Source organism: Vulpes vulpes, chromosome 6 (assembly GCF_048418805.1).
Source record: "Vulpes vulpes isolate BD-2025 chromosome 6, VulVul3, whole genome shotgun sequence".
NCBI classification, from domain to species: domain Eukaryota; kingdom Metazoa; phylum Chordata; class Mammalia; order Carnivora; family Canidae; genus Vulpes; species Vulpes vulpes.
Window position 1 is genome coordinate 30,359,115 of NC_132785.1, and position 11,834 is coordinate 30,370,948.

Here is an 11,834-nt window from a genome sequence, read left to right on the forward strand (position 1 = left end):
TAGTTTAGCTCTTCTCGTAATCTCTGACTTTCAAGTCAGATAGAAGGAGAGTCATTTTTATTTATTTACGAAACTAGAGTTAAAATTTCTCAAAAAATACATATAAAGAGAGATTATTGATTCTTAGTAGTGTCACCAAAAACAAGTAAAGGGCAAATTTTCAGTTAGTTCTTTTTCTCCCTAATAAAAAAGAATGAATTGACATTAGCATTCATTCAGTTATTCAACAAACTTTTATTGATGATCTATTATGTGCTAGGTCTGTGTTGAGTGCCTGAGGCAAATAAAAAGAAATAAATCCCCCCCTTCCCATAAATGGGCAAATCAATGTCAAGGTTTAGTGAAGATTAAAACCACACCATGTGGGGATTTACCCCAAAGATACAGATGCAGTGAAACACCGGGACACCGGCACCCCGATGTTTCTAGCAGCAATGTCCACAATAGCCAAACTGTGGAAGGAGCCTCGGTGTCCATCAACAGATGAATGGATAAAGAACGTGTGGTCTACGTATGTAATGCAATATTACTCAGCCATTAGAAACGACAAGTACCCACCATTTGCTTCAACGTGGATGGAACTGGAGGGTATTATGCTGAGTGAAATAAGTCAGTCGGAGAAGGACAAACATTATATGGTCTCATTCATTTGGGGAATATAAAAAATAGTGAAAGGGAATAAAGGGGAAAGGAGAAAAAATGAGTGGGAAATATCAGAAAGGGAGATAGAATGTGAGAGACTCCTAACTCTGGGAAACGAATAAGAGGTGGTAGAAAGGGAGGTGGGGGGGGGGTGGGGGTGACTGGGTGACAGGCACTGAGGGGGGCACTTGATGGGATGAGCACTGGGTGTTATTCTGTATGTTGGCAAATTGAACACCAATAAAAAATAAATTTATATAAAAAAATAAAATAAAATAAAACCACACCATGAAGTAGAAGCAAGCAGCCCAAGTCACCAGGGAGGCTAAAATCCAAGTCAATGGCCTTCACATTCCACTCCCTCTGAACTGTGTGGTTTCATTCAATGCTTTTCAAAGACAGATAAAGGCTGCAGAAGAAAATATTCTTCTGTCCTTTCCCTTCTATCTACAGAAAGTAGGGCTTGCTCTAACCCTTAGATTCTTTCCCTCACCCACTTGGAAAGTAGTAGAATGGAGAGAGAGAGAATGAATTAATGAGGAACAATTTGTAAAGAACTTGGGAAATGTTGTCTGTTACTAAAACAAAAGGGAAGCCCAAATAACTCATCTTATAATCTGTCATTACTGGGCTTCATCGTTTTTTTTTGTTGTTGTTGTTGTTCTTATGCTTTTATCTCACTTGCACTACAGCTTTGCACATAAATGAATAACAAGACAACATGTATTCCATCAGGTTGGGACGGTCATCACTTCTCCATTCTAACCAAGAGCAATAGACCTCTTCTTCTTAACCTTCTCCTCCTCCACCCATGTCAGGGCAAGTCCAGGGGAACATCCCCATCCCCCATCTCTGATCCAGAAGGCCCCTTACCCCCTCGGATGTCCAAGTTTGACATCGCCTACCTCCAGCATCCTCTCCCTCCCTCCCACACCATTTCTGGCTCAGTAGTCCTATGCTTCATCGTTTTCACTTTGAAAGACAAGAGGAAAAATCATTCTCAGTAGCTATTAAGTGTATTTGAAAGAATTGTGGGGGAAAGGTGGTGTTCATAAAACTCCAACTCTGCAAAGTATATATGACCTGACAGCGCTAAGTGTTCCGGGACTTCTGGTAGCATCAGAAGTAAAGGCCCTTAACCTGGCCAGTTTACCATCTTGCTCTCCACTGTTAAAGATAAAGAAAACATACCTGAAATGTGTTGTGTTGTGTTGTGTCTCAAATATATTGGGAACTAAATGAGTGACAGTTGAAGCTGAAAGGTTGAGTTGATGTTTCAGAGTACTTACACTATAACAGATGCTCAGTAAAGTGCCTATTGAATAACTAGGTCTCTCAAAGACTCCGCAGTGTGCCTCTTGATTCTCAGACCTAGGGATTAACAGAAGAGTTCCTCATTTGGACATGGTGCTCCCAATATATTGCAAGCAAATCTCATAGAAAAACTGTGTGGCTTGAGAGGTTCAAAGAGAGGAGAAAGGGGAGTAAAACCTTACTTACACTTGCAGCCAGGTGCTCTGCACGTGGCTTAATGCACATAAATCTGACCCCATACACAGCTGCCTAACTGGCTTCTAATCCCTTCTGCCCACCAAACCATTGCCACAGAGCTCCAGTGGTCTTTGAAAAAGTGGCTTTTTTTTTTCTTATTTCACACCTTAAGATTCTTCAGTAAACACTAAGAATGAACTAACATCCATATCTTTTAACATGGTATTTGAGGTTCTGGCTGTCACTGCCACTCCAGCTGTTTTGTTGGTTGGCTGGTTGGCTGGTTGGTTTTTGGTTTGTTTGCCAAGGGTGGGGGACTTTTTTTTCCCCCCAGTGAGGTTTTGGTTCTCACTGTGTCCAGGTCTTTGCTCAGGAAGCTGGCCTGTGCTTAGGAGGCCCCTCCTCCCTCCTCTTCTTTACCTTTCCCCCTCACTTCTGGCACCAACTCCTCCAGGAAGCTGAAGGCTGAGTTAAGTACCCCTCTTCTTTCTCCAGCAATTACTCAGACTATCCTAGCACTGTACTTCCAAGTTCTTATTTGGCTCCCTTCTAACGCTCAGTGCTTACTCATTCTGGCACCTTACTCATCAGATTGGCACAGTCTGGCACACAGTGGGTACTCAAGAGATTTTGAATAAATGAATGAATGCTGGATGACTGTACGTGGGAAAAAGTTGCAGCAGCCAAGCTAAGAATTCATGGCTTAAAGTGGCCCCTCAATGCTTTCTTTCTACCTCGCCCCATAGGCCACTCTTTGGGGGATCTGTGATTGGAAAGACAGGTGCATTCTGGCCCCAAAGGACCACTGACTGACCTTGAAACTTCTTATGTGAGCAGAATAAAGCTGAGAATTTAAGAGATTAACATTTTCTCTAAACTATTCATCAAGAAATAAGCCCAGCAGAAGTTCTCAACCCCACCAAGTCGTTAATGACAGAGGATGGCAAATGGTCTTGAAGATTCTACAAGTTCAGAGTATCTTTAATGTTTATAGTTCTGTCTTTGAAACTCTTGCAATTTTATCATTTTTTCCATAAAATGAAACAGATTTTTGTAAATTATCTGCCAGTTAAATGACTTAATTTCCCAACTCATACACACATCTCCCAATGAATCCTACCATTTCCATAGCCACTACAGAAGAAAATAGCACGTACAGGTGATTTCTCTCTTGACATCAGTTGATATAGAAAAGACGCCTATACTTCCATATATGTGAAAAGATATTCAGTATAGCACTCTCTGGAGTAAAAACACAAAACCTGAAAATTTAAATGCCCATCAAGAAAGGATTGGTCAAATTAGTGACAGCACATCTAGACCCATCATGTACATTATCATGTACATTATCACGTGGCTACCAAGGAAAATGAGGTAGATCATTGCTACATGTTCACTCAGGCACTGCGAGAACTCCAGAATGTGTGGTTCAAAGAAGAAAGCAGGGCAGGTATAATTCCTACTGAATAGAAAAAAAGGGAGGAATATATATATTCTCTGCAAAAACACACCAATGGTTACCTCCTGGGAAGAAGCCCCTCCAGGGGTTACCAGAAGAGGGAGATTTACTTATTATGTACAAAAATTGTCTTAAATGTTCCACATAAACTCTTCAAAAAACAAACGGTTTATGTGTGCATTTATACTTAAACATGCATACTTTCAAAACAAAAGCTATCTAGAGGAAGTACAAGCAAAAGCAAAGAGGAAGGGCAAAGCCCCGCTCACTCTCCACATGCCACTCCTGGCTTCCGGTGCCACAGCCCAGCAGACCAGGCTGCTGGCACTGCCTTTAGCTGGGTGATTTCTCAGTCTGGAAAGCACTGTGCTCTTTCAAGAGGAGGGACACCAATGATGGAGGGGATGCAGGAAAGAGACCCTATAATAAAAATGCAGCTCCTCTTCCAACATTCTTTGGAATTTTATCTTTACGAATTGTACTTTTAATTAAGGCGTGTCTCAAAGCTCCTGTTTCTTTTTCCCTACCAAAAAAAAAAAAAAATCATTTTCTGAGAGAGAGAGAGAGAAAAAAAAAAAAAAAAAGAATGCCCAGCTGAGTGTGAGCCAGGGAGGGGCAGAGAGAGATCAAAAGAGAAAGAGAATCCACACTGGGCATGGAGCCCAACACTGGGCTTGATATCAGGGTCCTCAGATCTTGACCTGAGCTGAAAACTGAAGTTGTAAACTTAACACACTGAACCATCCAGGTGTGCTCTCCCACCCCACCCCAAACTTTAAAAGGTATCTCTACCTTCATTCCCCATTTCAAAACAATTTGCATATGCTGTTAAGACTGAGGTCAAAGAAAATGTGAAGGACTCTTCCTCCACATTGAATACCAACACCCCCCCCCCCCCCCCCCCCCCCCCGCAACAACAGGCATTCTCCACAATAACCTCTGGGGGAAGAGCCTGTTCACTTCTGGCCAAACTGACCAATTACCCAGTGAGGAGTCCTTCTGATGGCATAAGGCTCATCATCGCCACTGGAGCTCCCAGTGGTCCCAGTACTTAACCCATTAAATGAAATCAGACCAGTGTTCAAGCCAATCCATATTCAGGAGCCAAAAGGAATAATTAAAGGAGTGAATGTTTTATTCCTTAGTGTTTAATAGAATACATAACAAGTCACATAATCAATGATTCATTACTTCACACACAGGGAAAACAGTATCGAGTAGGCCTATTATACAACTGGTTGTGAATGGAGAGAACAAAAATCTCTAGAGCATTTAGAGAGTTGAAGAAATTCTCACTTAAAGTTTGAGCATGTCTGAAATATCTTTTTTAAAATATAGAGGGATTTTTTTTCTTGGCTTTCTGTTTCGCTAGAAAAGTCTGATAATCGTTACAATTTTTTTCTCCTTTCCCCTTCTATTTTGAGAAAATGGCTCGTGATATGTATCACTTAGCATATAATGTTTTCAACAATTGCATAATCCCAGAGAGCTTTGTGGGAATCTTACATTGTTTAGCAGATAAGAGTTTTTCCAGATGTAGGGAAGAATTTAAAGAATATATAGTTTATGTCTTCAAAATTAACATCCACAATGGACATCTTAAAGTTTTGTCATTAAATGTCACTACTGATGTTTGAGTGGTCATAAAAGAACTATCATTAGTATTCAATAGTAATAGCAAAATTCACCTGCCTATAAAGTCACAAAGACAGTTGTATAATAGTTTACATTACAATTAATGTTGTAATTAAACTACATACCTCAAAATACATTTAAAATACAAAAAACTTGGCCTGTGGTGGGGGGGGACACACAAAATGTATAAGGTGACAAGAATTCTTGGTCAACTATTCATCTTCCTACCACACAAGATTAAACTCTAAGTAAATAGTCTGCTTGGATTTCTTCCATCTAAGGGCCCCAGTAGAGAATTTAAATCTTCAAATTCAAATATGTTTATATTTTTATTGTCCAAAATTGTGACAAAGAAAAGTTAACTTCAACATAACTTGTTTCTGGCTCTAGGAAATCCTATATCAGGTACTACAGCCACTGAAAACCCAAGAGTATTTTATTTATTCTCAAAAGACAGACTTAACAACTAATTCAGTTTCAAAATGAGTTATAGTAAGGAAAAAACAACAAAAGATCCAAAGGATTTACTCAGCTAAGTTTACATTAAAAAATAATCAGTTTACTATTTTAGAAATTTAAGTCAATTGAGTAAAGTACTTACGATTGAGACTATAAAAGAAATTCTTACAGAATTCAACCCCTCCAGTCAATACTTTTCCAAATACTTGCACTATAATTTAGCATTTTTCATGTGGAGTACAAAAATGTTTTGAACATTAGATTAGAATTTACCATAATTTAAAAAGTAAAAAACTATCAAAGCTTCACCTTACATGGCTTCAATGTAATAACATTCCATGGAAAATTCCAATAAAAATTGGAATATGTTATGAGCATCGCCAGTCACCCATTTTTGTCTGAGAATTTAGATTATGCATTTCCTCAGAGAAGCAACAGGCCCCATATATGGATCTGGTTTGAAAGAGAAGACAATTTTGGCTAGTATTACAAATTTTCACTTTGCTATCAATGCCAAAAAAACAAAAAACAAGAAACACAAGAATAAAAACAGTACTGAAAGGGAAAAAAATTTCTAAGTCTCACATCTCCAAGGAATATTTTTCACAACATACAATTTGAAAAAATTAGACTGAATATGGTTTGTGATATGCATGTATTAAAAATAAGCAACTTACTCAACACCTGGTGCAAAAGCATTGAATATGGTACCTGCTTTTTTTAAACCACTGTCAACAATTCTTTTTTTTTTTTTTTAATGAAATTTGTTAATGTCATTCACTTGTACTTAGGAACCAAATGGTAATTAAAGCCATGACATAAGTAAATGCATGCTATGGTGGGTCAGCTTAAAGCAGTCCTAATTATCTGAATAATTTACGACATTCTCCCAGGTTATGTGAATGGTACTTTGGAGGGCTTACACATACGGACCCCTCAATACCCCGTCCAAACTCAGAGGTGACCAACTCTACTACTTTGTAAACCACGAAGGGCTCCTTCTGTGGCCCACAGCACAGAGGAGAAGGAACCCAAAAGTATCCATGCTAAGTCCCTCTTGCCACAGTTATATTATCCATCTAGTGTAGAGTTTCCAGCCAGTCTTTACTTTGGGCTAACAGTAGAGTATTTTCATTTTTCGCTGTCAACTTTAGAGGGGACAGTCAACCATAGGAAAAGAAGTCAGTTAAGGTCTCCACCCATTTGAATTCCCAGTCTTTCATGGAATGAAAGGGGTAGGGGGAGCACTGCAGGCAGCCAGAGTGTGTAAGGAAGTAAGATCTGTACGCCCAAAGAAGTGCAGTAGTTCAACTCAAAGTTTTACAAGATAAAATCCGTAACGACTTGAGTGGCATAAACAAAACTTTAGCAGTTTCCCAGGACTCCCAGAGCTGTGCAGTTTTAACAAGGAAAATAAGAATCCAGTGTCTTGCCATCTGTCAGTGGTTTTTGATCTGTCCTAAGATGTTGTCAAGTATGTGCTTTTTTGTTGCATGATCTAATAGAACAGCATAGAGGGTGGAGAAATCTCCGACACACACTCTTTTGTTCAGAAAGCAAATTTGCTAAATCATTTTGGGCTTGAAACAGATAAGTTCTGTTGTACTACCTACTCTGAGAACACACCCAACGTATAAGCGAACACAACTTCCTGGAATTTTGCTTCCATTTTCCTTACAATTTCAGTCTTTATACATAAAGCTAACTTTATCTTTTTAAAAATGTAACTCCAATGAAAAGACTTCAAATCTTTCTGTTTACCAATTAAAAAAAAAAAGAATTAGCGGGGTTAAAAATACAGGTACCTTGATTTTAAGTGGACAGTTAACTGACACATTATTAGTATATAACTAGTAGCCAAGGAAAAAAGTATGGAGCAAACTCTGTTTTATAATGATGTATTTTTTTTTTCCTAACCCAATGTCCCCAGAGACAAGGATCTAAGAAAATCATGAAAACATGTTGCTTTAGTATATACACCATCTGATGCACGTTACGGGGGGGGGGGGGGGGGGGGGGGGGGGGGAGGTAAGTATAGCAAACTTTTTAGCATTAGTAAAATTAATTAAAAAACTAAATGATTCGTGTAAAATGCTTATATATGGTATATACAGATTGGATCACATGAGTCTAAGAATAAAACTTCCCATTCTTAGTATCTGTTATGGACATAGTAAGATTACAGTACAAGATTCTCTTTTTAAAAAGAAGAAAAAATAGGACTAATTTGAACACTGAAAACGACCCTTACAAAATCTTTAAAAACATACTTCAGAGAAACTGCTGAAACTAATGAAAAAAGAAAGGCTTCTCCGTCATTACACAATATCCAAAGGAGCCTCACAGCATGAAAGACAAGTGATTTACTTCCCTTCACCTAAGGTGTATATAGGATATGCAGTGGGAATTGATTTCCACTGGAGTAAAGGTATAAGGCAACCGGGTCTCCTTCTGTTTCTCTTGCATTTACCTAAAACACTACGTTATTGCTCAGCCCACTTGTAAGTACTTTTTTTTTTTGCCTTCTTTTAAAAATATTTCATTGTATAGCTATCTACAGAATGGGCAGCTTGGGGCTTCTATCTCTGCAGCTCTGTCACTCAAAAAGATTCCACCTTAATTTCAACCAATCTGCATGAAAGAAGTGGCATTTTCAGGTTTTCGGGTTTGCCAGAAGTCAACATTGGCTGGGCTTGAGAAAAACGAGGATTTCTAAGAAGAAATCTGAAGTTTAAAGCAACCAAAAATCAAACATTTTGCTCTGTTACTAGATCTTAAAATCAAGACTTATAATCAATCAAGAAGATAAAGTTCAAAAAAAAAAAAAGAAAAAAGCTAAACTTAAGTTCAAAAACTACTGGGTAACTCTTTGGTTAGGTTATATAAGTATCAGCAACTTCTAAGTTTAGGGACTCAAAACAGTTTAGTTCAATAAACTGCCAGATAAGAGTAAATCTGTTCTTCATCTTTATAAAATGCTTTGCATGTTTTCGTGTACTATTTTTTTTAATGTGGCGTGTACTCAAACGGATGGCACAAACTTTCCAACTTCCAAATAATAAATGAGTGTGTCTGCTCCTCCCTTCCCACCCCTTCATCCCTCCTTTCCTCCCTCCCCATCCCACCCCCCCAAGTCTTACGAGCTAAAGTCCTACTGCCAATTCACTGCAAGAATACGGGCTTTCCTAATCCCCACGACGTGCACGACTCCCCCAGCTCCGTTTGCAGTCACTGCCAGGTGACTTCCCGCAGCGCTCGGTGACCCGGGCTGCCTGGGCCGGGTCGGAGTCAGCAATCTTCCTCCCTCTCGCCAAGCCCGCGGCCTTGCCGACCGGTGGAACTAAAGGCTTCCTGGCGCTGGAGCCAAGGGGAAAGGAGGCGTCCTTCACGCGGCGGGGGGGGGGGGGGGGGGGGGGGGTGGGGGGGGGGTGGTGGGGAGGGGGGGCGGAGGGGTAGGACTTTCTACAAGTTTTAAGCCACAGGCGAAGACCTTTCGTGGTGCATGGAAAAGATTCGATCCTTCGTTGTGCCAGCACTAGGTTCTTTTCCTACGTCCCACCTATAACTTATCAAAACTTTATGCTTTTGTAGTCACTGAACCGCCTCACGGGATCCCAAGTCCAGGTCCAGAGTCTTCCATCCAGCCCTTTAAAAACTCTACCTTTAAAGAAGGCCAGAAGGCTACTACGTGACGACCTTTTAGACCCTAACTACTCCCAGACAGTGCTCTCAATTCTGATCTCTTAACACCGAGCATCAGTCGAAAGGGCTTGGGAGGTCAAGCGATCTTCTACACGCTGGACAGGGGTCCAATCGGGTTCTGAACGACTCTGCCAGCCCCAGCCAGGTACTTGGTGGCTTTGTGGCCACGCTGCCCCCATTAGATCCAGGCCGAGGGACCGTCCAGGGGAGGGGCGGCTTGAGGCAGGGGGCAGAGGAAGCGCTGGAGGGGGTACACCTGGGCTCTCGGTTAGCGGGGTCCAAAGAAGCCGAGAGAGGATTTTGCGGCCGCAGGTTCTCAAGTGGGGGGGGGGGGGGGCAGGGTGGGGGGTTGTGAGTGGGCCTGGCCCATGCTCCTGAAGGTGGGAGACGGGGGGAGCGGGCGGGCGTGGGGGCAGGAGGGGCGACCTGGAACGCTCCCCTGGGCAGGCAGGACGGGGGACGGGCGCGCTGGGGTCGCGAGGGGGGGGCTGGGGAGCTCACTCCCTGCAGAAGACGTACTCGGTGTAGCTGGTCCAGATCTTGTCCTCGCTCTGGTCGGTGCTGCTGGCGAAGGCGCAGGTGCCCGTGGAACTGCACGCCACCATGTGGAAGCCGACTCGGACAGCTTGTCGAAGGCCTGCTCCAGGAAGTTGAACTTGAGGTAATAGCGCGAGGTGGAGCGCTCGGGAGGCCGGTCGGGGTCCCGGCTCTCGTTCAGGGTGTCGCCGAACACCTCCTTGGCCAGCGACGTCTTGCCGCACACGGTGATGCGCGCCACTCGCGGAACTTGGCGTCTGCCTGCGCGTCCCGCCCGATGGTGTAGGAGCGCGGTAGCCGATGGTGATGTAGCCCGAGCGCCGGCTGCCGTCCAACGACTGGGACGGCGTGAGCAGCGGGCCCGCCGCACCCCCGGACGGGCTGCGGCTAGCCGGCTCCGCGTGGGCGACGGCGCCCCGGCCCGGACGAGCCCTCCTGCTGCTCGGGCTCCGCGCAGCCGAGCGGCAGCAGCTCGTCGCCCAGCGAGCCCTCCTTCTGCACCCCGCGCCGCGAGTGCGGCGGCGGCGGCCCCGGGCCGGGCTGCTGGGGCGCCCCCGAGGCGGCGCACGAGCTCCGGCAGCTCGAAGTACTCGGCCTCGCGCTGCAGCCGGCTGCGCTCGGGGAAGTAGTCGGGCAGCACGAGCTGCAAGTCCCGCAGGTAATCCAGGATGTAGCGGAAGAGGAAGCCGTCTCGGTCCAGTAAAGAAGCGGCCTTTGCTGTCCCCGGGCCAGCTCCTGCGGCTGCTGCTGCGTGAACATTGCGCCAGAGCAGCGAGTCAGGGCACCGACACCACGGTGCAGCGCCGGGTCAATACACCTGGCCCCCCACGTTCAGCTCCACGATATCGGGGAAGAGCGGCGGCTCCGCGGAGGAGGACGAGGAGCCGCTGCCACCCCCGCCGCCACCCCCGTTGGGTAATCCACGTGTGCTGTTCCGCCAGAGCCATGGCAGAGAGGTGGCGGGTCCGGGTCAGCGGCAGGGAGCGGGGCTGCGCGCCGAAGCCGCCGCCGCCCTCCCCGGACGCGAGCTCAGCCGTGCGCCCCGGCCGCCGCCGCCGCCGCCGCCGCCGCCGCCGCCGCGAGCCGCGCAGAGCCCCGCGGTGCCGTGCGCCCCCGAGGCCCCGTGCGCCTTCCGCCCCGCCCTCCCCCCGCGCGCTCCAGGCGAGTGCAGGGGCTCGGCCGGCGCGCGGCTTAAGTAGAGCCCGCCCGCCCGGGCGCCGCGGCGCGCAGGAGGCGTGGGCGGCTGCGGGAGCGGCGGAGCCTTGCTCCCCCGGCGGGAGGGGTGGGGACGGCGGAGCGGGGAATCGATTTGCATCCTAAACGCTGACGCCGCGCCCGACTGCTGGCTCCACCCCGGCTCGCGCGCGCCGGGGCGCCCCGACTCCCCCGTCGCCCCACCTCCAGCCAGCCCGGCCCGCGCGCTCCAGCGCTTCCCGCGCCCGACCCAACTTTCTTCCCCCGCGAGGTGGGCCGAGCCTGGGACGGGCCGCCTCGGAAGACGAGCTTCCTTTGGAGGGGCAGTCAGGGCGCCCGCTCCTCCTCCCCACCCCCGCCTGCCAGGAGGACCTGAGCCCCCCCGCCCCCGGCCCGGGCGGCAGATGTGCGCGGCCGCCCCGGAGCCCGCTGCTCTGCACCCCGGAGCTGTGGCGCTGCCCTAGTCGGCTGGCGAGTGGCTGAAAGTTCTCCAGAGAGACCAAAAAGAAAAAAAAAAAAAAGTGGAGGGACTCAGGGGCCGCCCCAGGGCGGAGGCGGCGAGATACTGCTGAGGTTAACCGGTAGTCTCCAAAAAGGCGGAGACACAGAAAACTAACCCGGGTTTCCAGCCGTAAAACTGTCACCGGTAGTTTCTCTGCGGGGGAAGAGGCAAACGCATTGGTCGGGAGACCTCGAGGTGGGAAGGGATGAGCTG

General features: G+C 46.2%; 1 protein-coding gene across 1 annotated transcript; it reads right to left on the reverse strand.

The window, feature by feature from the left end:
• Positions 1 to 9,885: 9,885 nt before the first annotated feature.
• On the reverse strand, positions 9,886 to 10,895 carry KCTD12 (potassium channel tetramerization domain containing 12; the record flags this gene model as incomplete). Its single annotated transcript, XM_026017708.2, is given in 10 exon segments — positions 9,886 to 10,004; positions 10,007 to 10,171; positions 10,174 to 10,215; positions 10,218 to 10,325; positions 10,328 to 10,346; positions 10,349 to 10,480; positions 10,482 to 10,625; positions 10,627 to 10,647; positions 10,649 to 10,684; positions 10,686 to 10,895. Coding segments are annotated over 10 exon segments (996 nt in total), but the record flags the coding sequence as incomplete, so codon positions are not given.
• Positions 10,896 to 11,834: the final 939 nt, after the last annotated feature.